This window comes from Bradysia coprophila, unplaced genomic scaffold, assembly GCF_014529535.1.
Source record: "Bradysia coprophila strain Holo2 unplaced genomic scaffold, BU_Bcop_v1 contig_415, whole genome shotgun sequence".
NCBI classification, from domain to species: Eukaryota; Metazoa; Arthropoda; class Insecta; order Diptera; family Sciaridae; genus Bradysia; species Bradysia coprophila.
Window position 1 is genome coordinate 1,759,772 of NW_023503670.1, and position 27,693 is coordinate 1,787,464.

The window sequence follows — 27,693 nt, forward strand, 5'->3', positions numbered from 1 at the left end:
TGTCTGGCTTTAGTTTACGTTATTTCCCGCAGCTTCACCATAATGCATTAGACCACGCATCGGTAGCTTCGATAGTTATTTGCACAACAAGGGATAAAAACATTTTGAGTTTCCGTGTAAATATTGTTGATCCGAGGCGAAGTCGAGGGTAATGAACACACAACGACGAATTTTCATTTTTTCAACCATGAAAAGTAAGGTTGTACCGCATGTTAACATATAATTTCAGCCAAGACTGTCAATAGCTCTATACACAACATTGCTCTCAATACATTTTTTGAAGATTGTTATAAAATTCCCGATACATCAAGCATATCGTGAAAAATTAAACAAGCACGTGAGAATTTACACTATAAGATGCCTTTCTCGTTCAATAATAAATTTACCATAATTTCAATCATGTTGTACGTTGTACCCGATGATACCGAAGTACTTATGTAGACACAAAAAAAAGTATGTTCGCTCGTCATGTCATGTTGTAATTTCATAAAAATATACGAAACTCGTCTGCTGTGAAGAGGGTTCACGAATTTCCAAAATTATTGTTAACTCTGATTCAATTTGTAAAATTGGTAGGTGTTGGTTTATATTCAATTACGCTGGAGAAATTGATTGTATGCAGATTTATGCAAATGTTAAATTCATGCATTATTTCAATATTCAATTTCGCAGCCGAGATGAATAATCATCCGTTGACCTTGGTAATGTGTACAAGGGAGCTATATTGATCTATACAATTTTCTTTGATGTCTACAAGCTGATTTGTGAACAAAGCTTTATGTATCGCAAGATATATATAAGCGCAACTAAGGTTTCTTTTGATAGAAGGATGATAGGTGACATGCCAAATGAATGAATTTATAACAAATTTGATAGTTTCATTATATTCTTCCGATACGAAGAGTGTACGTGAAACATTCCGTCCGCCGGACATTCTCATTTCCTTTTATTCAACCATATGACTCTAAGGATATAGAATATTTATTCCTTATAGGACATAAAGTGCTCCAAAACACATAAATATTTTATTGATAAAAACATAGCAGAAGAAATACAAAACTCTTTAATATAAAAAGAGAAGAAGAAAAAGTTCCTGAATATAAAATCTTGGAATTTGAAAATGGTTCCCCCTTTAACTCTTTTTTATGATAAAGGGAGAAGATATATTTAACATTGGTTCATACTTTCGTTCACCATACTTATCTACTCCATATTTTACCCACTTCAATAGTCTTTTTCAGTATTTGTGTTTAGTTATAAATTGACCTTTTCCAAGTTTAAAGAAATAAATTAGCGTCAAACTTTGTCACATAAGATCACTCACATGCATGTGCCTTGAAGGTTGACGTTGTTTCGCTTTGTGGTAGGTCATCGTAGACTGGGACACGAAGTAGCAAGCTTGGCGATGAATTGAAACATCTTCAAAATTATGATTCTAGCAGATCTATTATTTCGATAATTTTGTAGAGGATATAGTTGTGAGTGTTTAACATGGCACAATGTTCTTAGAACTTTGCACCAGTCCTACTTATAGGCCTGACGAGAAATTCATATTTCTGAAATGCATATAATGCAGAACGTCGAAAGACGTACTGAATCGCCTCTCGGATCGACATAGTGGTCGAATGTCCCACTCCCACTGAATAAGAAAATAATAAGACAGAGCTTTCAGCCTTTTTACATAGATTATACAAAGAAGCTTATTTCAAGTAGATTATAATTTTGTATCTTGACGAGTATACAAAGCTGTAAGAATATTCGTTCAAGCTTTCGCCAGTACTGCATAATGTCTTGATAACGGCTATGTTTTGCGAATGCATTATAGTAAGTCGACTTATAAATTCAAAATTATAGGCGAAGTACCTGTACAAAATTTAGAGATACTTTACACGACTTATAATTTTGAATTTATAGGTCAGGTTATCAGCTAAGATATATTTTTGCGCAACATTTCTTACCATGTAGACGACATAATGTTGAAACGAGAAATTCTTTTTTAACACTATTTTTGGTACAGTGAGTTGACCATACATACATTTTCATCCTTATCGGTGTTTTATATTCCAAGTCCTATCAAATTCATGTTCACGCGGGAGGAATTCCATTCGAAAATAGGTAATGCGACGGTTTTACCAATGTCTTCCATTTGTGTATTTCTAATGAAATAGACTCGGAAATAGACAGATTCCACAAACTTTAGGCCTTAGCATGTAAAATAGAATACATAACTCGGGAGTAAAAATAAAAGTCACGTTTACGTGTAATATTGACCTCGACTTCGCCTCTCAACAAAATTTCACACATTGCCTCTTAACTTTTTCTCCCAAGTTTATTCAAATGACTATTATTATGTACGACCAAATTAAATTTTAATTCTGAAAAATTCTAAATCAATGTGAACATTCGCAAAAATTTTCAAATATTTTTTTCGATACAGAATACAGTTCTGGGTAAATGAAATGAAATGAAATGAAATATTGTTCGCATCGAAAATGGTTCGTTGTTTTATAAATGACGGGGAGACACGGAGTGCCCAGGTTTGAGATTTTCAAGGGGTCATTTTAAATCAGGAATACATTTCTTAGTGTTGCTGTAGAACAATTTTTTACTCAGAATAAACATACTTATCGATTGAAAATGGTAATCCATCAAATTGTCAACTCGCACATGGAATTTAACGGAGCATTTTCGAGACATACCGTAAAACACTTTTTTTTTTACTCAGAATTACATTTTGCATAGATCAATTCCAGAGTCTAATATTAGTGAAATTTTGCCAAATATTAGGCCCTGATCAATTCCGAAAAAGTTTCGAAAAAATTCTGAAATACTTTTTCAGAATAGTTCAGAACTTTTCAGAATTAAAATTCTCTAAAATAAGCCCTGTTCTATATACAGTGTCAGAAATTTAAGGATAATGTCTAACATTCGACAAAGAAGATTATGTTCAGTTGCCACAACTCAAACAGATACTCCATATCCTCTTAGCTAACCCTGGATCATCTGCAACGGTAGCTGGCTGTTCTGAAATATGGAATAACTTTTTCAACAGAAGTTGGTCATTTATTTGACGTGCTTGACTCCAAACGTACCTCTGTCAGAAATGCCTTCAACTGAATATAATCATACAACATTATGCTGTACGTCGCAATAAAATAGGGGGAATTAATATGTGGAAGTATATTATAGAAACTTGTGCATTAGTATAAAAGCTTAATCAAAATCCATTTAGTAGTAACACCTATGCTATACAGGAAGTTGGCGTTCTGCTTTACACGAAAATACTTCAACATAAATCCAGTTATCCTCTGGACTGAAAATCATTAAAGTTTTCACTTCTGTAACTCATCCCACTTTTAATGAACAGAGTTTGCACTAAAATGTTGATATTAACAGCGTAGCGTTACGTTTGCTGTGCTCTTCAATATGGAAATTCAATTAAATTTTACAACTCAATATGATCCCCTACAGACTGCAATTTAAACAAAAAAATAATAAAAATATTCACAAAAAAATATGTAAATAATGAGTCTTGTTTTTCCCCGAGTACAGCGTAGTGTGCACCCAAAGCTTTCCGGTTAATAAATTTTTTAAGTTGAACTGCATGTGGTATCATTAAATTTATTAATGCAACCAATAACATGGTTGTGCTTATTTTCTAACATGTAAAACTATTCCGAACAATCATGGTAGAGTGATTAAAAACATGTATTAAAATATATTGGCAAAAGTGTTACGGATCGTTTTACAAAACTCTGCGTGGTACATAACCATTCATTAATATTCATTTGCATATGGTGTTGTTCTCTTGCACAAAAAAAAATGTTTTTCCTATAAATTGGCATGTTCATTCGGTTTCATGTATAAATAATCAATTTATTGGTACATTAACAAGTGTACACGATAATTGGCAGCCAACCATGTACTATTGTACTCGTATTATTGCATTCAAAGCATTATTTGATGGAATGGCACGGCACAATGCAAATCAATGCATACATTCTCGGTGCATTTCCTATCATTGACTTAATATAAATACATCAACATCAATTCTAGGATTGTCAAAGCTAATTCAATTCATCATTCCATCCAGACGCAAACACACAAGAATAGTATTTTCAAACGAACTATTACATCTTACAAAAACAGTTCATCTCTACGTCGATGTTATTTTGAATTAGAATTCAAGCGAACGTTCTATGTAATTACTGAACTTCTAATAATATTCATAACCGTTTCATTTAAATGTAAGCGTGTGCCATATATTAACACATACGAATTTTCATATCAACGATATCATCATTTTATACACTTAACACTCGCATTATAAACACCTTGATGTTGTGAAACAGATTAAAGCGAAACTTTATCACCGAGATAATTATGCATACGTACATACACTATCGACCGAAAAGCACGTGAAAATTGTGATGAAAGCATGCTATTTTATTCCGGGTGGAAGTAAAATAATGCTGCATAACAACACCGTATTATATGTTGTGCTGTTTATTTCCATCAGTTCATCTCACTGTGGTTTTCTTTTATTAACTTTAACTTTATCAGATCATTCGGTGTTCGGCACGAGCCATACCAATGTACGTCTGCAAAATATCAGCGCCGGTAAATAACTGATGGTTGGAAGTGTTATTTGTAATCATGAATGATAGTAGCTTCAATGTCGAGTTGGGGTAGTTCTTAGAGAGTGGTGAAGAAGTTAAAACGCATGTGCGAAATATCAGCTGGTAGAGGTGAGTTTCGTGGAATGTGTGGACTGTTGTTGTTTACAGAAAACAGCTTGAAGAGAAGTCAAAATAATTGTGACATATACAATATTGTGTTACAGTGCACTATAAATTAGTTTGACACGAGTATTAATGACGAAAATTTGTCACGTTATAAACATATATAAATATTTGGATTAAGTTCTACAATAGGTGGCACAGATTATAAATGAATTTTTAATTCTAAGCAAAATCATGGTATACATTCTATTATGTTAATTTGTGCGAAAAATGTAATAATATTTTTGGAATCTGATAAATGTCCTAGAATAGAGATTTATGAGTTAAGGTTTGCACTTACGGTTGATGAGATTATTTTTTAACTAATACGTTCCCTCGATAGAGACAAGTAAAACGATCGCTCTAGTTACACAATTCTAACTATGATTCGTAAAACGTTACGAACCGTTATTAGCTTCAACATGCAGCAACATGGAGAGGAAAAAGTGAAATTCGACATTTTTTCTGATTTAGAAGTTGCTGTGAAAGAATTTGGTTGAACAAATGAAAGTCTAGATTTTATTTTCTAAATTTTTGTTAGGCTCTACTAAAATAAAAACTCGTAGAAAATCTAGATTTTTATTTGCTGTTTCTGTGGAATCATTTCAAACCACAAAAACTTTCAAATCAGAAAACATGTCGAATTTCATTTTTCCCTCACTGCATTTTTTTTAATCCCTCAGTATATGAGTGACCTTCCCTTATGAATCGTTTTACTGGCAATACAATCCAATCAATGCTATTTATCCCACATGCATTACCAATGTTACGATATTTACGTATGTATATGCATTATAACTTGTAAATCGCATGTGGATTAAATAACACCGGCACGCCATAGAAGATTTTAATTGAAGAGAAGCTGTTGGTCTTACTTTAAGCTTACATCTTACACATACGAAAGGTAATAATACGACAACAATCCTTGCTCGAAAATCGTAAACTTATTCGAAGTACCTTTCTGATATTTGTATTGTACCGACAACAATCTTACATATTAAAGGAAAACCAGCAACAACAGAAGACTACTTCAACCATCAATAAAGTCTCACGAGCTTAAAGCTTTACATTAAGCTTTAAGAACCATCTGAGAGTAACTGTAATGTGAAATGTGCTCTTCATGTACCAGGTCACCGATATTCTTAAAACGATATCCTTTTCGTATACGCAATTACTTCGGAAAATGAAATTGAAAGTGATTTTCGGGTGTGTTTCTTGGATAAGAACTTTTCGAAAGTTACGAGCTTTTACACTAATAAAATAAAATTCATGGAATAATTCGACACTCTGTTTACTTCAATTTCATATGCACACCAACATGAGTTTTATATAGAATAAAAATAAATAAAAATATTTGTGCTTCAACTAACACTAAATTGTAATTTTGTTATACCATTTCACAAAGTCTATAAGCTTTGCAATGAGAAAATAAACAGTTTGTTCATAAATTATCTGTGCATCTACGTACTATTTATATTCTGTGTTATTAATGTGCTTTCAATTTATGAATAGAGTAGTTCAGACAATTTTCTGTTTTTAAAGTTTTTTCCCCTTAAATTTAATGAGTATCTCTCATGTTGAATGGCTTTCAAAGTGAAATGAGAACATCGCTTTGATGAAAAATAAAGTCAGCAGACTCGTAACTTCTTAATCAGATTTTTTTTTTATATGAAAATTGGTTCAACAGTTTCAAGTCGATTCAAAACCGCTGGATAATTTGTAGCTTTTCATCTGATGATTATTATGTGTCGAAAGGAGCAACTCTTAGGTTTGATGATAGGAAATACATGAAGTTGTTCAAACAAATTGAGGGAAATTGGTTTTAATTTTCCATTTTGGTGCATCTCCAATAACAGTTGACAAACGAACTCAAAGCTTGATTTTTTAAAAAGCGTTCTAATTAAAATATTTATTGGTAGTTCATTCGATTTGACAAATTTAATAAAAAATATTTGATCTTTGATGTTCCTTATTCATTAAAAATTGAAAATTAATTTTGTTTTTCGAATTGTCGAGACAGCAGAGAAATTTTCAGTTTTAAAAGATTTTATACGAACGACTATACATCAGCACCTGTTACACTGAATTCAAACTTGGAATAATTTATTTTTTCTCTTTGTGAAGGTGCTTATTTCAGTCTAACCGATTAGAAAAACAATTTGTGCAATTCTTTGAAAAGCAGGTAGAACCAGTTAAAATAAGATCAAATGGACATAAAAGAAGTCATCCCAACGTAATCAAATTAGAACAAGTCTGGATAAGTTTAATGAAAGTTTTTGTCTGTTTACGTCGTATAATTAATTGGGTTATGAACAGTTTGTAGCATAATCATTGATTTTGAAGCAGCTGTTTCTATTCGAATGAGATTGTGATCCGAAAAAGTTTCGAACCCAAACAAATTCAATTTTGTTTAAAGAAATGGAGCACTAAAAATTCGTAATAGTTCACGTTTATTAGATTCAGTTGGTATTGACGACAAAATTGAGTTAAAAGTTTGTTAAAACTTGTAGAAGAGAAGGTAAGGTAAACGTGAAGTTCTCTTTATGTGATTTATAAATTAATTTTGAAATACAATAGCTGAATTGTAGTGCATTGTAATTGATTCTTACAAAGAAATATAATGTTGGATGATCCATATAAGTAGAAAATAAGGAAAGTTAAGATGCCGTAGTGCGCCTGTTATACAACATTGACTCAAACAAGATGTTAATTAATTATCTTTCTTTTCCAATAACGCTTTGATTTCGTTTAAAGTTGTAAGGTTTCTATAGCATATGTACGGAACCGTGTATACAGTAAGAGTAGATGAAATTGGAAATAAAAATCAATGCGAATACCTAACAGGGAAATAGGTTTTCGAAGAACAGGTTTAGAGACATACGAAGACAGCTGGCTCCCAAATTTAAACGGTTCAGTTGATATTTTACATATAACTTTTAAGCACACAGAAAATTCGTTTCTAATTCTTTGTGGAGAGTCCACTAGATAATTTGTGTGCCCTCGCCATCAACTCAGAGGTTCTTTCTATTCCGGGAAAACGGTCATGAAAATTGGTTCGATGGGTCAGTTCATCCAGAGCCCTTGGAGTGGGTTGACAGTTAATTATCTAAAATTTATTTCAAGAACTTTAAAAATTACCAAGAATTTTCAAGAATTTTAATGCTCAAGAATAGGGTCAGACCGAGGTTCACACGTGCAGACACTCAGTTCCAAAGATAAGACCCATTTCAAGTATTTCAAATTTTGGGCTTTGTTTCTCAAAAATTTTGATTCTTAGATTATTTTCATTCTACATTGCCGAATAAGTGATTTCTGGCGATTCTGTCTAGCAAACAGTACGTAGTGGTTAAGCTGTCAATTTTTGAAAAAGTGTTTCAATTTTAAAAGGCCCGTCATAGGGACAGGACAGTTTCCCGCAAATGTATGGAAAATTTTATTACAAAAATTCACCGAAAAAATTTAAAGAAACTCACCTCTTATGCTTTCCATTGTATTCGGGCATAGTCTTTTCATCCAATGCACATTTGAACACTAAAACACTTTTTACTTGATGCAAAAACAAAAAGTTTCTTTTGTTTTGTCGCGACAAAAACACAGAAAATATTTCGACACAACTGCGACACTCCGCTGTTATAAGCAAAGTATATAAACATACTGAAGGTAATGCAAATCCACAAAAACTCACGGAACCCTACTTTCGGGTGAATATAATTTTTACAATGTTGGCAACTAGTTAAATTCACTTTGTTAGGTTGCATCTTTATACTCAACACAAGAAATTGTATGCAGAACAACACATTTCTACCAACATTAAAATGCCAAACGTCCAGCAAGCAACATAACAACTCTTATATTCAACCAAAACTTGGGTTCCGTAAAATTTGTGATCCGCTCAGCATTTGCATTACCTTCAGTATGTTTATATACTTTGGTTATAAGTACTTGAATGAATGTTTGCGGCGCTAAAATATTTTCATTCAAAAAAGTGTCACAGTTGTGTCGTAATACTTTCTGTGTTTTTGTCGCGACAAAACAAAAAAAAACTTTTTGTTTTTTAATCGTGTTTGTGTTCAAATATGTCTTGGCGACATAAAGAGACTATGCCCAAATACAATGGAAAGCATTAGAGGTGAGTTTCTTCGAATTATTTCGGTGAATTTTTGTGATAAAATTTTTCATACATTTTCTGGAAACTGTTTTGTCATTTCCCTATGACGGGCCTTGATTTTAGATTAAACTCGAATATGGCTAATGAAAAATTTCATGTTGTTAGGAAAGTTATAATTTGTACAAAATGTATTTTTTTTTTGGATTTATAGCTTCAAACAGGTCCGTTTTTACACATTTTTCAGATTTTAAAAGATCCTATAAACAAATTTTGATATTAAATGAAATTATGACTAACATTTCTTTAAGCTTGTATCGTTTATATGAAGCTGTAGATGCGTATCTCGAAGTTTAATTCATCCCATTTAGACACATAAAAAGCTCACATACACTTTAGTAATCTCGATTAATCGATGTTTGTGCCGAGAACTAGAGGTAGCGGAAGCATGTTGTCTACTTTCAAATTTCAAAATATGTTTAAACCGGTCCACATCTCAGCTAGTTAAACTTACAAACTAGCAAAACGTGGCATTAAATAATTTATTTACAATAAATAACAGCTCAATTCCGTATGATTTGATGGCATTAAAGATAGCAATTTGTAATAATCATTTTGAAATTTGATTGACGTCATGAAAGCCGTTTTTATTGTCTTTCATAACTATAAAACGAAGCTTCAATCCAATAAAAATAAAATGGTACACAGACAACGAATATACGAGGAGGATTTATATAAAGCGAATTATTTAGCTTAATGATGTTGACATTTTATATAAAACATTCCACTCCAACGAAACAGAAATGCCTTTAATGCGAATGGAGCGTATATAATACCTAAAATTTAAATTAATTCAAAACAGTAGAGTTAATTTCCAATGTGACAAATAACAACACAATTCAACTGAAGAATTTCTGTTATAATAATTTTGTCACATAATCCGAAAAGTTCAAATTCTCACTGTCCACTCCTAACCCCCCTCACACACATATTATTCTAAATGAATTCAAAAATCCCGAATCCAAACCAAGAACTTTAGCAAAGATTTTCAATGTGCCCCATCGTTAGAAATTTTCCATTCAAACTTCAAATCACCATCACATAGTTCGGTTTATAACTCGATCCCATACTTCCGTGCACCAACAATTCTTATTTCGTATATATCCTTCTTGCATATTTCACATTACATTAATACATTTGGGACATAATAGATACCGATCTAAGCCATTTGCCGTTATTATACACGTTTTTGGACATAATCTCGCCTCGTACTAAGACTATTAATTATGGTGCCGCATACCACATATATTATGAAAATTTACTACGTGTTTGATGTGACTTTTGTTTTACTTAGAAAATGTTCTGTTTATTTGTTCACACTTGGTCTAGGTATATAGATGATTGTATTCCATCCGTTCCATGTGAGTTGGGAATGATTTTCATTTTCTAAATTGTATTTCGGATTTTTTTTTTCTTGGGATGTTGTAATGACCTAGTTTCTGGGAAATGAATAGAAAATGGTATTATTTGTGAACTCGTGTCGGCTGTCGTCAATCGGCAAGAAAAGTTAATACCAAAATCCTAACACTCATACGATTATTACACCCCATTCATATACAAAAACTTATCCCATTCTCTCAAAATTGATGTACATATATTAAGTAAATTTATCTTTAAGATCGTACTAAAACATCGTTGACATACATCAACAAACATTATCATTGTCTCATTGTTATATACCCTTCTTACGTCATTTATTAAAAATTTACATAAATTTCGAACGATACATTTCTCCGTGAAATCCTCTTGCTGATTGTTATTTTTGCATGTGTTTGAATTGTATGGATATACGGTAATCTCGAAGGATTGCCTGTTAAGCTAATGGCATAGTCATTTTATTATACCGTTGCGATTTAATGTGTACACACGAATCCAAAAAGCCATTTATATCGAAATGTAATCGTATGTTACTATGCCACACTCAAATGGTTTTCAATTCAATCGCCACACTTTGGTGCAAATAGAACAATTTCGACGCCCTTATATTATATGGGAAAGACACGCTCGTGCATGGTGTCATAAAGTTAATATATATTTCATGAAGTGCTTTAACCTGCTGCGATATCGAAGATATGATATATTGTCTTCTATTATTTCTGTCTGGAGTCTGGGGATCTCTGAAAATTAGGACTGCGTTTCCATTGTTGAGTGTGGTAAAAGTTTCGAGTAGTTCCAATCATGGCACTTCAATAAAATGCTGAGAATATCGTTGTGCCATTTGTAACATCAAAACGAAACGGTCAGAATGACACAGAGAATAAATGAAGCGAAGCCACATTTCACAAGTAAATTTGAATATTTTTCAAGTTGAGAGAATGTTCTTCTCGGCAAATTGTGATACATAACGACCGATGGGTCGTAGAACCATTGTCGGGTTAACGCAGTTTCATGAAAATAAGAGGATAACGTATTGCCATTTTCTGATGTTCTTAGTATGATGAGAAACAGTTTTTCTTTCGTGAAGACCTAAAATTGAACTATGTACCGACGGGAACCAATAGGACCTATCAGGTCAAGGTCAAGTATAAAGTGCCCTTTGCCTCCAGGTTTTTTTAGTGGGTTATGATTCTATGGGTCTAACCTAGTTCTTACTTGAGGAATTTCGACTCTTACACCTCGAACTACTAATCTTTTTAAAGTAAAATAAAAAACCCAGAGATGTGGTACGCAATCTACTATTATGGCCATCGTCCACCGAAAACCAAAAATATGAAAAACATGAACCAACACTACCCGACAAAGACGTGCTGGCGAATATAATTCACTTATTTATTTATTTATTTATGGGAGAGAAAATCAGTAAATAGACGATTGTTTGTAACAGCTAAATGACATCGGAAAGAAAATTCTACAAATCAATGAAATGTTTTCTGCTTCCGTCAAGCTACAGCAACAGAATAATTAAATTCAATTTCCTTTGTCATCCCCGAATGAAAATACCTTAACAATGTAACGGAAATTATTTTCATCAGTTTAAGAATATGTCATTAAGCATGAAATTAAATGATTTCACGCAAGAAAATTTCGTTTCGATATTTTTTTTTCTGTGTGTGTTGGCTTGTGATTCTTCTATTGGGAATTATATTATAAGAAACAAAAATTTCGTTAAAAATATGGTATAGAAGCGATATTTTGTCTTCTGAATAATTCAATAGCAGATATTCTCCCCAAAGATTTTAGCGCTGTGTGTACACAATAACGTTACGCAATTCTATTTTTATTTCTTAAATATTGGGCGCCTTTTAAATTTATGTTTGTTTGCCAACAGTAAATATAATCTCCGCAAAAATTTCGAACATTAAATAAGCGTTATTATTCGCAATGATGAATTATGCCATCAGGCGCAATGAATATTCGTAAATGTTTCTGAAAGGTTCAAAAAACGAGTAATGTCGCGTTTTTGGGCAGAATGTGGTGGCAACCACATATATTGTGTCACCGTACCAATTGCACGTACTACTCACGGTGGTTCTGAAGTCAATTACAATTTACAATTTACAATTTCAAAATGAAAGGTCACTGTGAGTTCGGCATCGGATCGTCGGGTCACACGAAACACTGGCCTCTTTTCCGCTTTACATCCCTAGTTATTTAAATGTCTATTGAATAAACATCCCACCACAAACATTTTACCCTTCAAATAATTGGCTGTAAGTGCATGAATGCATGTAATAGCATGCTCAGAGAAATGAGGTAGTTTCAGTTAGATTATACGGAACTATTTTAATGAAAAGAACACCGAGAACGAACACCTATTTTAAAATGAAATGCATTATGTACAAATAGAGTTGTCGTGAACTTCCTCTTCCTAGAGAAAACCGCACACAAATTGTAGACTGTACTCTGTTTTTAAATTGGTCACATTATCATAACATGACATTCAAACTACAGCTAGCCTTTCTGTGAACAGACTCTGTATAAAAGTAAATTGATATGAAAACGTTTTACTTGGAAATATTGTGTGTTGCTTGCAAGAAATGTTGGAGATAATTATAACAGAATGTGTCGCTACGCTACAGTTATGTACATCTCATTTTACAAGAATAAGATGTACGCTTGTTCGTCATTATGTCACACAAAATTGTAATATCGGGTGCACCCAATTTCACTCTACATTCGCTGTACAAATTTGTATAGCCGAAATAGAGATTTCAGCTCTACACATAACACACATTTGTATATCATTTTATCGTTTTACGAGTACAACAACATTTTTGCCATTCCATCCGTCAGAAAGGAATTTAATATTCATGAATCTTAAGTTGCATGCTCGGTTTGTACACGTAGATCTTGAATAAATAGCTTTGATTAGCAGCCATTATTTTCTGAGCATCATTCAGGTAACATTGCACCATATATCTAACACCATTATTAAAGCATAAAGGAACTTAGACGACAACGACACATGGTTAGCATAGATCATAAAAGCAGTCGTATCATGTAATGGGGATATGGGGAAAGCGGTGGGTCTGTTTGGACTTTTTGTGTTAAATTTACGATTTATATAAACATGCAAACGCGTATTCTCTTTTACAATAAAAACAGAACTATACTGTCTGAACGGAATGGTGAATCCGCATATTTATGATAAGATGGAAAACTTAGATTCTCGGTGTATCCGCCAGTAAATTTTATATATAAATGTTGTGATGACAGGATGTGAGAAAAAGCAATTCCAAGAACTGTGGCAATTTGTCAGGATTATGATAAAGTTTTAGTATTTTCTTTGTAAAGTTGGTGTTTTTTCTTCACGCTGTCTCGTTAAAATGTACATCAACATAAATTCATGATAAACATTTTCCAAATCAAAAAAAAAAAAAAAAGATTGCGAGAAGAAACAAAAAATCGTAAAACATAAAACTTATGGTTTGAAATAAAAATACGTAATAAATGAATGGTGAAGCACAAAAAAATTAAATTGACACAACTGAATTGTGAACGAATATTCATATTCCCTCGGAAACTCACGAACGAACGAAATTATCATAAACATTTCATTATACGACGACAGTAACAAGTTTAGTAGAATTTAAGAAACTTATTATGGCTTTGTCACAGATTGCTTCAAGTTCCCTTCGTCGTTTTTTGTTACGCAGCTATATATCGTAAAACTGATTTCGGAACGAGAAAAAAAAATATTTGAAATAATGTGACAAAGAACTAAACCTTTTGAAAAATAGATTTTTCACTTAAATATATTGCGATATGTCGCTATGTGCTACTATGCACCATCACTTACGTGGGTCAGGTCCCTTGACTAAAATTTTTTGCTATTTTTTAAATTAAAAAAATATCTTTCATCGGAAAGAAACCGCAAACCGTGAATTCATTATATTCTCTATTCGTTCCACATACATCAGAGTAGTGACTCTCATTACATTTATTCCTCTCACGGCAGAGTTAAATAAACCAAGCAGGAGCGGTTCACTTTCGAAACGTAAAATAAGGGATCTAATACACTGTATGAAAATAACTCAAATGAACACTGACATAAATTGAAAAATTTCATTCGCAAAAAATATATGGCTTCTAGAATATTCAGGTCCCTAGTTAAATCAGCGCTCCTTGCCTGGTTAACTTTACTCTGTCGTAATTCCACTCCATTTTATGAATAAATTCTTACATGGTGAAATTAAGAGTCAAAACAAGCTATCTCCGATATCCAGTTTTTGTGTAATGTGTGTACATGTCATATGATGTTACGGGGTGGTGAAAACAATTTTTTAGCAATATCATGAGTTAGGAGCAACCGAAAAAGTTAAAACTTTGTAGGATTGTTGGCCTGTCCACGGCCGACTATTTGAGCTCACCCTGACTTCTACACTCACCACCCATGGTCAGCCATCAATCAAAGTATGGTCAACTTTCAAAGAGTGCTGCATCTCTGCAACATCATTGTTCTGAGGGGCCAACCACATATTATGGATGTGCATATCGAATATTTCACCTAAAGCGCAGTATTGATCAGTCAAAACCTCTTAAAAGAGTAAAAAGTTACGCAAGTCCTTGTGTATACTTCCAAAACAACTGATATCGTTGTAGGTGACGCTTTCTGCGTACGCAAAAAATGTAAAACAAAAATTTAACCGAAAAAATTCTTTTACAATTACAATTTTTGAGTACAATCGCAGAAAACGTCACATACAACGATATCGGTTGTTTTGGAAGTATATACAAGGACTTACGTAACCTTTTACTCTTTTAGGGGTTTTTGACCGATCTATACTACGCAGTAGGTGAAATATTCGATATGCACATAATTGCAAAACCTCTCAAATTTATTGAATTGCAACAGAAACAAAATGTGTGTAGTTCTGGAGTGCCTAGCAATGTTTTAAAGATAGACTATGTTCCCTACAGTCAAAGAGGCTTCCCGACTATGAGCAAAATGTAAAAAATAGTGTTTTTTCAGAAAGAGTCCCTCGGAATCGACCAGTTGTGGACTAGAATTGTCCCCCAGACACGTTACTAATAAAGAAAAACTATTTTGGACGAGAATTTGGTTCAAATTTACTCTTTTATTCCACCCTTAAAGGTCAACTTTTTTTCAAATGATCCGCATATCCTGCCACACAAAGCTTCTGAGGTAATATATTGGTATGTGATGGTGGCTGAGGTCAGCTAACATAATATGTAGTCGGCCCATCAGAACAATGATGTTGCAGGGGTACAACACTATTTGAAGTCTGTTGAAAAATAGATGAACTTTATTGCAGGTCTCCGACACACGATAGACAAAATATTGTTCGTAACTGATACTATAAAACTTTTTAATGAGTTCGTTTCCAGAATTTCTCTCCAGATCGTGCTTGAAACATCTATGTTTCTCTATTACGCAACAACGTAACAAGGACAAAATTATTCATAAAATATTCCAATCTCATTACTCCAATATTATCCATGTACGTACATTGTACAAACTCAACCTCAAGAATAGCATTATTCGTCGAATAAAGCAAAAACTTTGAATATCGGTTAGGAATTGCATAAACGATACCTTATAGGTGTCGTGAAAAGTGATAAGGAAAAACGCCTGTGTAGAATTATTCCATCTCACTACTCATGGACAAAATCAACCTCAAGAATTTCATTCTTCGTCGATTAAAGCAAAAATTTTGGAAATCGGTGAAGAGTTACTCAAGTTATCGGTGTGCCAAGGAAAAAATTCTATTGAGCGACTCGCTCAAAATGTTGAAGTAGTGCGAATGACTCATGTTGTGGACGTTTTCTGTATTTATCGTTAAAAACCATAGTGAACTCAGCATTACGAACATTTCAATTGGTTTTTTGCAATAAGATCCTGACTTTCAGCCAAGGGAATAAAACCATGTATAAAAGTTGGATTCGAAAAAAGTCTTTGAAAAATGTTTGCAAAGTTCGCAGAGTTAGCACATTACGAAATCAGCCAACATGTCAGCAGAAATTTGTTTTTATAAAAACTTTAATTTCAGATTTCATTTCGTTGGGAAAGCTCTTTTTACAAATTCTGATTATAAGCCGGTTCCGGTTTCTTTAAACCACTTTGTTTCATCTACAAAAACCTTTGACGACATTTCTTTAAAAAAATATATATCAAAATTGGCATCATGCTAAGCACACTTCAATAAAACATTCACTTGGAACTGACAAAATCATATTTTATAATCCATTCTCGAATTGAAAGACATATCATTGAACGATTTGTATATGCGAAAAAAAAATCAAACAAAATCACTTTCTGTATTTATTTTTAAAGATATTTTTCCCATCATTTTATGTTGCCTTTTCGTTTAAATTACACAAGCTACAAGGGTAAGCTATAAAATTTCAAACATAATATGAATTTTATGAGTTATCTATACGGGAATTTTGATGTTTTGAATAAGCTTTCCATGTCTCTATGTAGAGCTATATTAAAAGGAATATATTATGCGTGTATTGTATACGTATATCTCGAGTATTCAATATTATACAAGTATCGTTTTCCTCGTATGTTGCCTGATTTTATTCAGGAAAAAAAAACTTTACATACTTTTAAAGCAACACTGTACTTTAACATAAAGCCATTGTTCTTTTTCATAATAACATGAAACCAAACTTAATATGAAAGATAAAGAATTTTCTCAATATCCATGTGGTTTTGCTTTGAATAAACAGGAGTCAACTTGATTATACAGTACTCGCACAATGTTTCAACTTTTTTTGAACACTTCAAAGTTTTCCGGTTAATGAGTTGAAGCAGTCGAAACTGACTGCTTCAGATAGTGATAGGAAAAAGGACGAACTCTTCACCTAAGCCGCCAATAATGGGCTCATACTGCTGTATGTATAATTTAGAGTGTCGATGTTTTAGATTGATCAAAGAGACCCGGAGTCGAAGGAACGATAATATTAGATTTTCGATACATGAGACGGAGAATCGAGGCTTGTCGGAGAATCGAGGCTTGTCGGAGAATCGAGGCTTGCCGGAGAATAGAGGCTTGCCGGAGAATCGAGGCTTGTCGGAGAATCGAGGCTTGTCGGAGAATCGAGGCTTGTCGGAGAATCGAGGCTTGTCGGAGAATCGAGGCTTGTCGGAGAATCGAGGCTTGTCGGAGAATCGAGGCTTGCCGGAGAATCGAGGCTTGCCGGAGAATCGAGGCTTGCCGGAGAATCGAGCCTTGCCGGAGAATCGACGGTTGCCGGAGAATCGAGGCTTGCCGGAGAATCGAGGCTTGCCGGAGAATCGAGGCTTGACGGAGAATCGAGGCTTGCCGGAGAATCGAGGCTTGCCGTAGAATCGAGGCTTGCCGGAGAATCGAGGCTTGCTGGAGAATCGACGCTTGCCGGAGAATCGACGCTTGCCGGAGAATCGACGCTTGCCGGAGAATCGAGGCTTGCCGGAGAATCGAACAATATTATTAGTTTCACCTGTCCATAATTTCCTATTTATCCTGCTAGATAAATAGTAGTGACGTCACAACATGGTGCGAGTATGATAAAATGTCCTATTTACTAAGATCCAATCCTTCGTAATGGACCACGTATAAGTAATGTAAAATCTTGTGATCTCAGTTTAATACAAACGTTAGCATAAATTTACGGTATCGGCTGAAATCAACCCGACAAAAAAACTCCCTGGCCAATCGAAACAAGTACCTAACTTTATTGCCGGTATCAATATGTTATGAATGTAAAGGTACATACTTTCGGGGCAGACATTGTTGTAATTTGATTAGAAACCTAAATGTAAAATTCCTGTAACTTGGTGATGCTTGAGTAAAACGGTTTGAACTAGATGAGTTGGGCTATACGGAAAAAAAAAAACATCCGACTCACCAATGAACTGTTATTTTACAAAATCGAATTTTGAAAAATATGTCAGTCAATATAGTAGTAATGTAGTTAACTTGGGATCGGTGTATAACACGTATAGGCCAGCATATTTTGGGAGAAGAACTGTGTACCATATAATGCAGCATTATTAATGCTCGGGTTCGGTCAAACAGTGAAGGTAGGTAGGTAAAATTTGAACAATTTCGATCTAAAAAGTTTTAGTTTTATTGCATACTTTAGTCGAATACTGTATGCTGAATAAACTTTAATAATAAAATGTTCAGTGTTTCAAGCTCATAATCACACTTTTAATTATAGAGAATTCAATTTGAAATTCCACTTAAATAAATTGTCGAAAGTCTAGCTGTTTTCTTTTTGCAATTAAATGATTTAAAACTGTAAGCTTCTTGAGAAAAGTGCTTAAGGCATTAATTTCAATTTTGATAATAGCAAGACAAGAAACACTTGAATTTTTTAAAGACCAAGCCAACTACTTTCTTTCGTATGTACAAAAACAACATTCAAACAAACAGAAAAGCAAAATAACTGTTGTATACGGGTGAAACTTTACTCGTAATTTTTCAATTTTCTTAATTAATTAAGTATTTCGTTTGAACACCTAGAAAGAAATGTTGTTGTTGTTAAAACTTACCTTCTTACTCTTGAATATTTATGTTTCAAATCGTCAATATTGACCATCTTCAGATAGTGAAGGCACTGTAATTGTAGTAGTCGTATCGTCTCAATAAAGTCATAGAAATTTTCAAACAATCGAGTTATTTTCCCCTCGGGCTGCTCAAACCATTTCATGGCAATTGTTTTCAGGGCATCGTTTGATTTCGATTGGACGACCCTAATGACAGCTAATAGCTATAGAATATTTATCAATACCTTTCACAAGCATTTTTAAATATTAATTTGAAATTAATGAGTTGCCTTCCATAGGCTCTACGTGTTCAGATTTGTTATTATGGATTCGAATTTTTTAAACCAATAAAAATTTCAACATTTTAGAAAAACAGATTTTATCGATTAAATCGATTCAATTCTACAAAGAAATTTAATGATATTCGTTTTGTCATTTCATTGTAGAATTACACATTCCAAATACATTAAGGGAATTCACGGCGATATTTCATCAAACTCTGAATTTCGAAGTTTGAAATTCATGAAATATTTCGGTGAACTTAGACGAGCAACAATGGTTATTCGTAAGGGTAAGGGGTAAAAAAATCAAATTACACCAAGAGCGAGCGCGAGCTGTATCATCATATTTATCTCATACGAAACAGACACAACAATTTGTTTCAGGCTAGAGCATAGTCTATTTCTCAATGCAGTGACGAAAAGAAAAACTCTCTGGCTTTTTTGAGAAAAACGTTGTGTACAACTCGGTGATAACAGTATGTTACACCACTGTTTGTAAATATTTGTTTAGGCAAGTGTGAGGTTTGCGGAACGAGCCGAAGGCGAGTGGAATAATCATGCGTGCCTAAACTAGCATTTACAATCAGTGACGTAACACATTTTACATGTTTGTGGACGGTAAGTGCATTTTCCCTGTCACAAGCAGTGATGTAAAGTGCACTTTACCGTGCATAAGCATGTAAATGATGTTTAGGCACTCAATGTTTAGCTAGTGCCTAAAACCGTATTTGTCTCCCCTCCGCTGAAACTTCGGAAGCTTTTGTTGTGAAAAAACGTTGTGTTTACCTCATGAAAAAAGTTCGAAACTGCATTTTATCGGGTGACGTCAACGACTCCCCGAAATAAAATTTCCAATTTTTTTCCCTTGTTGAAAAAATAACTATTTTCTATCACTTTCCATATTGAGCACTGCGCCGTTCAGCCACGCCGAGGCCGCCGCCGAAGAAGCACATCAGCCGGAACCGCCGCCGATACCCTTATCAGCCGCCTCAGCCGTGTTAAAAATCGGCGGCGGAAGATGGCTTGCGAAAGTTTTGGTTTTAATACAGTTTGGGAGAATTTTGCAGCAATTTTTTTCGTTGGCTTACAAAATTGTGTATGCACCTGTCGACTGGTAGAGGGCAGTACAATAAAGTCATGAATGTACTACATGTGTAATGGTAAAACGTGCGCGTGTTGTAGTTGTAGTACGAGTGAGATCAGCTTAAACAGCTAAAGCCTTTGTTAAATGTTTGATTCCATTTTTGAATAGAAGCGGTTTCGCCTAATTCATATGAAACAAATATCTCTGTAACTGACTTCTGACTTGCGTACTTCTATGAGATTTGATTCGATTGTAACAATACAGTAGTACAAAAGTGAATATCGTCAGGTATTTTGATTTGGGACTAATTGTGGATTCCAAATGATTCCACACAAAATATGTTTAACAAAAGAGGACCTAGATTAATTTCATATCAGCTGGCGATCGCGTGCCTACCAAAAATTCCGAATATTTATTTATTTATTTATTTAAACTTTAAATTTTGTTATTCAGCCGGCTGAGCCGGCTAGCCGCCATAAATATCATCTAGAGGTGAGTGGGCATACCTAATTTTTATGCCCGCCCTGCCCAAAGCCCAATAATTTAAAAAAAGCATGCCCACGGCGCAGCCCATGCCCAAGAATCTTAAAAAGCATGCCCACTGCCCAGCCCATGCCCAAGGCCCACATAGGAAATTTTCGCTAAAAATGTGAAAATTGTCAATCTGCGGCGAAACCGATGTTGACAGCACAGTTGGAAACACGATTTTATGTGCGATAGCTGTTTTAAAATTCCTTGAATGAATATTACATCGTACGGAAAGTCTAGACTGCACTTAAGACTTAAGTTTGTGGGATCACACATTTTTGAAAAGTGCCCATGCTGCGCCCTATGCCCACGAAATTGTAAAGTGCCCATGTCCATGTCCCGTGGGCATGCCCATGGGCGTGGGCAGCCCACTTTTATGGGCAGCCCACTCACCTCTATATCATACTAGCCGCCAGCCGAAGGGTGTCGGCTATGTTTTAGCCGCCAACTGTCCATCGGCTGAACGGCGCAGTGCTCTATTTCCATACCTTGGGACCAAAATCGAGGTCAATTTTGGAAATTTTCTCTCGATTTTTTCCCTCTGCATGAAATTTTGACCCTATGACCCTATGCCAAGATCTCCTTTTTTCCAGACCACTACGTCCTTGGCGAATGTTCATAAACTTAAGAAAACGCCCTGTACCATAACTGTAAATTTTATCATTATGAATTCCCTTATTGAAGCATAATTATGGATAATGCATTTGTGTTATTACCGAACTAATTCCATATCCAACCTATAATTCAAAATGAATTACAGGAAAATTTTAGTTTATTAAAAGGTTTTTGCTTAATATGCAAGGTAGAATAGTGTTGTGTGCAGTGCATGGAGACTTTGCATTTACATTTTCCTAATGAGTGTCACTTCCTGAGAATTTCTTTTTATCTATGCAAATGAAACGAGGGCTCATATTACCTACTTAACATAATACACTTGACTGGATAGAGACAGGTCTAATTTTTCCGGAGCAGCTTAGAAAGTTATAATTTCATCGCAAAATGCTAGCGTAATTAAAATCTCATAAATAAGGATTATAATTCTATCCCAGAAGTTTAAAACTCCCACAATATATTATGTGAAAGTGAAGAGAAAAGTATGCGATATTTACAGATTATGAACTTTGCAAAAGAAAATTTAAATATTTTCCATATATAAAAACAAGTTTCGAAATATTATTATATGTTGAAGATAATGTCAACTTTTATTTGCTTAAGCATTTACGTTCGGTGCCATATCGTTATGAATAAATTTTAGGATTCTGACTGAAATTTTGATGTAAAAAGAGAAAATTCTAATCTAAATCGATTGCTACTTCCAGTACCCAGTATACAAAATGTATGTGTTTACTTCTAACAATAAAAAGTATATTTATGCCTGCACGAGCATACTCCATATCCCACATGCTTGAATTCCAATTTCGCTTCGATACAAATATTATTGTAGGGACTGGGACTGGGACGATTGTATAAATATACAATTCTATGGATACCACAATATATTATTACAAATAGCTTTCAAAACTGAAGTGTTGATAAGCCAATGGCATTATAAACGATGGACGTTGTGATGCTTTGCTGGTTCTACGAAGACACACAACTGAATGTATATTTCTCCAATAATGACACAAAACTGCGGCGACGTGAATGTATCTCGAGATCTTCAATTATGGGTGGTTATGTATACAGTTACTGAATCAACCACATATTATTTCTATATCTTCAACTTGCGCCAAGAGAATGTTGCAAAATTTCGAAAAGTTTTGCTGTATCTACACACCACTTATAGTCACATTAGTTATAGCAAATGGCTATCTAGTCTGGCAATAATTTGAGAGAAATTTTTGTGAAAAAGTGAGTTTATTCTGTTCACCTAATTCAGAAATGTGTTGTATGGCGAGAGCAGTTAAGTTTCTCTGTTTTTAGCTTAGTGTAAAGCTAGTTTTACACTTGAAATTTGCGTTCGAGACAAATATCGAATTACACTTTAACTAAAAAGTTTTGCATTCTTTTTGGATTCCTATCGTAGACATTAAACAAAATACAACCAGGAGATAGATGACGGCGTGTATGAGCTAGGCTTAATTTAGTCAACAATTTTTTGGAAAAAAAAGTAACTCGATATTACCACTCGAGCGCAACGTCCAAGTGTAAACAGAGCTTTAAAATGAAATTGAAACAAAATATAGAAATTTATGCAACCACCCATTTCATTTGTCTACTGTATTATCATCAAATAATGAACATAAAACTGTACGTACGTACACTCACATACCCGTATTTTTGCTTCAGGCTAACGTCCTCTACTTTACATATTACAAGCAACTCAATTAGTTTTCCATGTATTTCCATACATATACGACGACAGGTATGTAAGTTGTCACGAGAACAACATGAACAGAGGAAAAATAAATAAATAAGTAACATACCTTTGATAAAATCCACAGCCATTTCCAGCCCGTAGGTATCTTTGTCACAGTCATCTAAAATGTGCGCACCCAATTTAATATTAGGCAATAAACCGATTTCATTGATCCGGTCTATCGTAAATAACATTGCCTCTAGCGCTTGTACGCCCCCTTGCGGCATTATTGGTCCACATGTAATAGTGTCCTCGCGAGAGTGTACCATCATTAATCCACCTAATATTAAATCACCTTCAACAACAGCTGAATGTCGAACTGGCCATGTTGTGTCGGTCAAATTAGATACCTCACTTACACTTTGCACAATGTTTAAATTACTTTCGGTGGAGACAACACTGCCGTACGAATTAGACACATAATTTAACGAGATAGTTGATGCACTGGAGTCCGTAATGGTTGATGTAAACATTTCCAGTTCTGTACTGTAGTCACTGCTGGTAATATCATCAAACTCACGTGGTTCTAATGAACCATTTGTTGGGATGACTGGCGTAATGTCTAATTCAAAACTTGCATTTGTAATTGTCAGATTTTCAAAGTTATCCTGTATATCTTTGTCATCATTTCCAGAAATTGTGCCAACATCTCCATTATTAAGGTAATTTAATATATTTTCTGTGTATGTAACACCCTCCGTACTGGATTCGTATTGCTCAAATTTATCCCGAAACGTTGGGAAAATGGCGTAAACATTTTCGGTTGATGATAAAACATTTCCGTTGATGTGTTGTTTATGAATTGAATTGCCTCTGTACGCGTACATGGATTTTTCTTCATCTCGTTTAACATGCTTTGGTTCATATGAGGTATCATGATAAATACTATCCGCAGACGGTGTACACTCAGCGCAAACATTACGCTGTACTTTCATTTCATTTTCCGTAATGTTTTGACTATCAAATTTATCGTCGTCATTTATCAAAGTTTTTCTATCGTCATCACTGAATAAATCAACCGGAATTTCGTCAGAAGTATTGGATTTTTCATTTAAATCAATTGCGGTTTTGGTTTCAACATCATTTTCAATTCCAGTTAAATTAAAAGGAAAATCCGCATTTTGATTCGAGCCGCTTTCACCAACAATATGCTGACTATCGTTGGCTGGGCCCACTGCCTTCGTTGCGTGCACACTATAACCGTTTGGGGAAAAATGTGCTGGCAAATGTTCAAGTGAATTAAAGTCCGTGTTTTTTAAGGTTGAATTTGCAAAATAATTCTGTTTCAATTCAGTTATAGAATTTTCACTAATTGAACGAGTTTCATTAATCGGATTACTCAAATTGGTATTACCATATTCTGTGAAATTATTAATTGAATTAATTACGGTGTATGATGCTCTGTCTGCGATATCATTTGCCGAAACGTCTGCAATTAAATCTTCAAACAAAATTTTTGCGACTTTCTGTACTGATTCGGATGTGACACTTTTACCATCATCGGTGGTGTTTTCTGTTTCATTTTCTAAGCTGTTATCGATTGAGAACGTTGAGCTGAATTTGAGCAGCAAACAGACGATGCGGAAAATTGTGGTCATTTTCTGTTGTATGTTGTTGTGGATCGAAAGCGAAATTATTTCAGCAGTTTAGTGCGGCCCATTTACTTGATGGTGAGGGTGGAGTACAGTGTTCTGGAAATAATAGGAAGAAAAAAATGTTATTTACAGATAATTGACTATCATTTGTTAAGACGTTAATATGTATTGTGCCATAAATTATTCGGGTGATTTTCATATTGTCTTTGTGCAAAAAAAACAGACATTTTTGTTGTCATCTATCTAGATATGTAACTCATATGACGGCATTTTATTGGGACTTCTGCTCATTATGGTAGTAATAAAAATGTGCGTACAACTTTCGTTTATTAGATAGTGCAAAAATGTACCATAGACATCGTTTGTAACAGCTCATTTTCTTTAGCTATTCGAAAATTAGACGTTTTCTATCTATCTATATACACTATTCTCGTCTTTCGTTTAAGCCGGAATCTATTGAGAGATTCGTTGTATTTCAGTTTTATATTGTTTCAGTCGATGTATTGATTTATTCTCAACATTTGACTTCAGCGAAGCGGGCACAGCTGAACAGTGTGAATCCCTTTTCACAATGTATTCAATACACTAGCGAAATAGCAAGAAATGTTAATAAATCAGAGAAAATCTTCTTATTGTAAGAACACTGTTGTTTTACTTAACAAGCTAACATCCAGCGGAAGGGTTGCAGTGGTTTTGACACCATCTGGGAATTAAAAGATTATGCGCAACATTCAACGTTGACTGAATAACATTATACTGATACATTCATGAAATTCCATTGAAGATTATTACTCCAATTTTTACTTGTAAAAAAAGACTTCTTGGTATTAAAATGTTAATTAATGTTTCACTCCAATTCCTGTCTCCCCTTGTATGATGATGCTGAAGTTGATTACAAAATGAAAGGATCTAAGCGAATAAAAACTGAAAAATAGAATGAAATATCGTCAGATATTAAATAGTTATTTAGTGGGCAGGCTCAGTGTGTCAATACACATATTGTGGCTAAAAAACCATTTATCACCAAAAGTTTTACTTTTCGTCACAGTAGTGTTCAGAAAATAGCTATTGTGTTACAAGTTGTGAAATGGGGTGGTTTTTGTCAAATGTACTGAAAAAATTAGCCCATTTCGCAAGTTTCGCTTCACCAGTTTTAAAAACTTTCGTCATGAAAATATGAACTTTTTCAATACAAAACAAGTTTACCTCCAACAACATTTCACGATATAAACAAAAAATTATATGAGATTCCGTTCTTCGATAATCTAGTAATTTGTGCAACTAGTTGCGAAAAGTGGTAGTTTTTGTCACTAGATGTGATGTCACCACATCGTGTGACAAAAACTACCAATTTCGCAACGTGTTGCATACAACGTTTTCTGCAACAAGCTGCGAAAAGTAAACTTTTGAAATGCAAAACATAACTCTACCTTTAACATACATTCTACTGTATCAACGAAATATTGTATGAACGATCAAGTAGACTGCATTTATGTTCGCTTCAAAAATTGGTTCACCGCGATTATACATCTCAATAGCCGAATGGTTAGAGGTGTTGCTGGATAAGCATTGGGTTTTGGTGTCGGTGGTTCGAAATTTGGTCAGGGCAGAATTTTTATTTACGTTTAATTGTTCAGATGTTCAGAAGGAGTAGTGAAAAGTAAATCCTCGAGTAAATCCATTTCACCCACTAGTGACGAAAAGTATATATGAAAATCCATTTCACAACCAGAGAAAAAGACCATCCAAATCACGCATGAAAAAGTTCAGTTTACGCAGCGCAGTTGCAGAATAGTATGTTGTGTTACAAGTATTGTAATGTTGATTTTTTCAGCACTAGACCCAAGTTTTCCTTACGAGCGGAGCGAGACAAATGCACAAAAATTCAGAATTTTCATTGTAAACAATCACTCTTCGAATTTGATCGATCACGTTGCTTTGCATTTTTTTTAAACGAATGCTGTAATAACTCATACGAATTTCATTTCAACACTGGTTTGAGTGTTGTAATAAGCCATGAAAACGGGTGTTGTAATTTTGGTCATTTCAATCTAGTTATCGATATTGAAATCCGTCGTATTTCAATTCTCGGTGGCACAAATTTTATTTTAGTGTCTGGGTCAGCTCTGGATTTTTATTTATGCATCACAAAAAGTGATAAAATGTAAAATATTGTGATAAAAACTACTTCAACATCACTTAAAAGATGCATCACTGAATTGAGAAGTACACTCGCGGAATTTTGAGAACCGACACATTTTCTGTTTCGTGGTTTACTGGTTTTTTGTGAATTTGGCATGTATTTTTTAAATAGCCTCAATACGCACAACACACACTCTACGGATAATAGCGGCAGAGTCAAAATGACCCAAAATTATATCGGCTAAATTTGAAGTTTGTGGACAAAATGATGTATTATCAAAAATAAGGGGCACCTTCCATACATCACTTTTCGATTGGACCACGGGAACCACCCGGAACCGGATCCGTAGAGTGTGTGTTGTTTGTATTGAGGATATTTAGTATTTTTATATAGAGAAATCAGAAGCTCAAGTAAAACACAGAAATACAAAATGTGTCGGTTTTCAAAATTCCGTTCGTGTAGCTATTTTGCTAACTAGTTAGTAAATGGGCTTGTTTTGCACACTAGATGTGAGTTTGCGCGTGTGCGCAAAACCCTATTTACTAACGTGTTAGCAACAAGATTTCATCTACTGTTAGTTGAAATATTCATAATTTTCAAGCAAAACATATCAACACAAAATCCTACTACACATGATCGTAGTAGGATTCTGTCAATTGCGTGCGCATAAGTTTCTATATTGGTTATATGCATAAGGCATATAACCAATATAGAAACTTATGCGCACGGAAATTTTCGTGTGTAAATTGACTGTCTTTGCTAACTAGATTCATGCTGAAAATTATGAATATTTTCAACTTAAAGTAGATAAGGTTCA

General features: G+C 34.2%; 1 protein-coding gene and 1 long non-coding RNA gene across 2 annotated transcripts in view; one reads left to right on the forward strand and one right to left on the reverse strand.

The window, feature by feature from the left end:
* The window catches only part of LOC119082281 (metabotropic glutamate receptor 2-like), a 152,666-nt gene extending 128,611 nt beyond the window's left edge, over positions 1 to 24,055 (reverse strand). Inside the window, exon 1 of the mRNA XM_037191757.1 lies at positions 23,206 to 24,055. Within this exon, the coding sequence (XP_037047652.1) occupies positions 23,206 to 23,965 (760 nt within the window). The 5' untranslated portion in view covers positions 23,966 to 24,055. The remainder of the gene's footprint in view (positions 1 to 23,205) is intronic.
* LOC119082282 lies at positions 1 to 27,483 on the forward strand. Its single transcript, XR_005088607.1, has 4 exons — positions 1 to 12; positions 9,484 to 9,489; positions 15,568 to 15,579; positions 27,339 to 27,483. It is a non-coding gene; the product is annotated as an uncharacterized LOC119082282 (long non-coding RNA).
* The last annotated feature ends 210 nt before the right edge of the window (positions 27,484 to 27,693 follow it).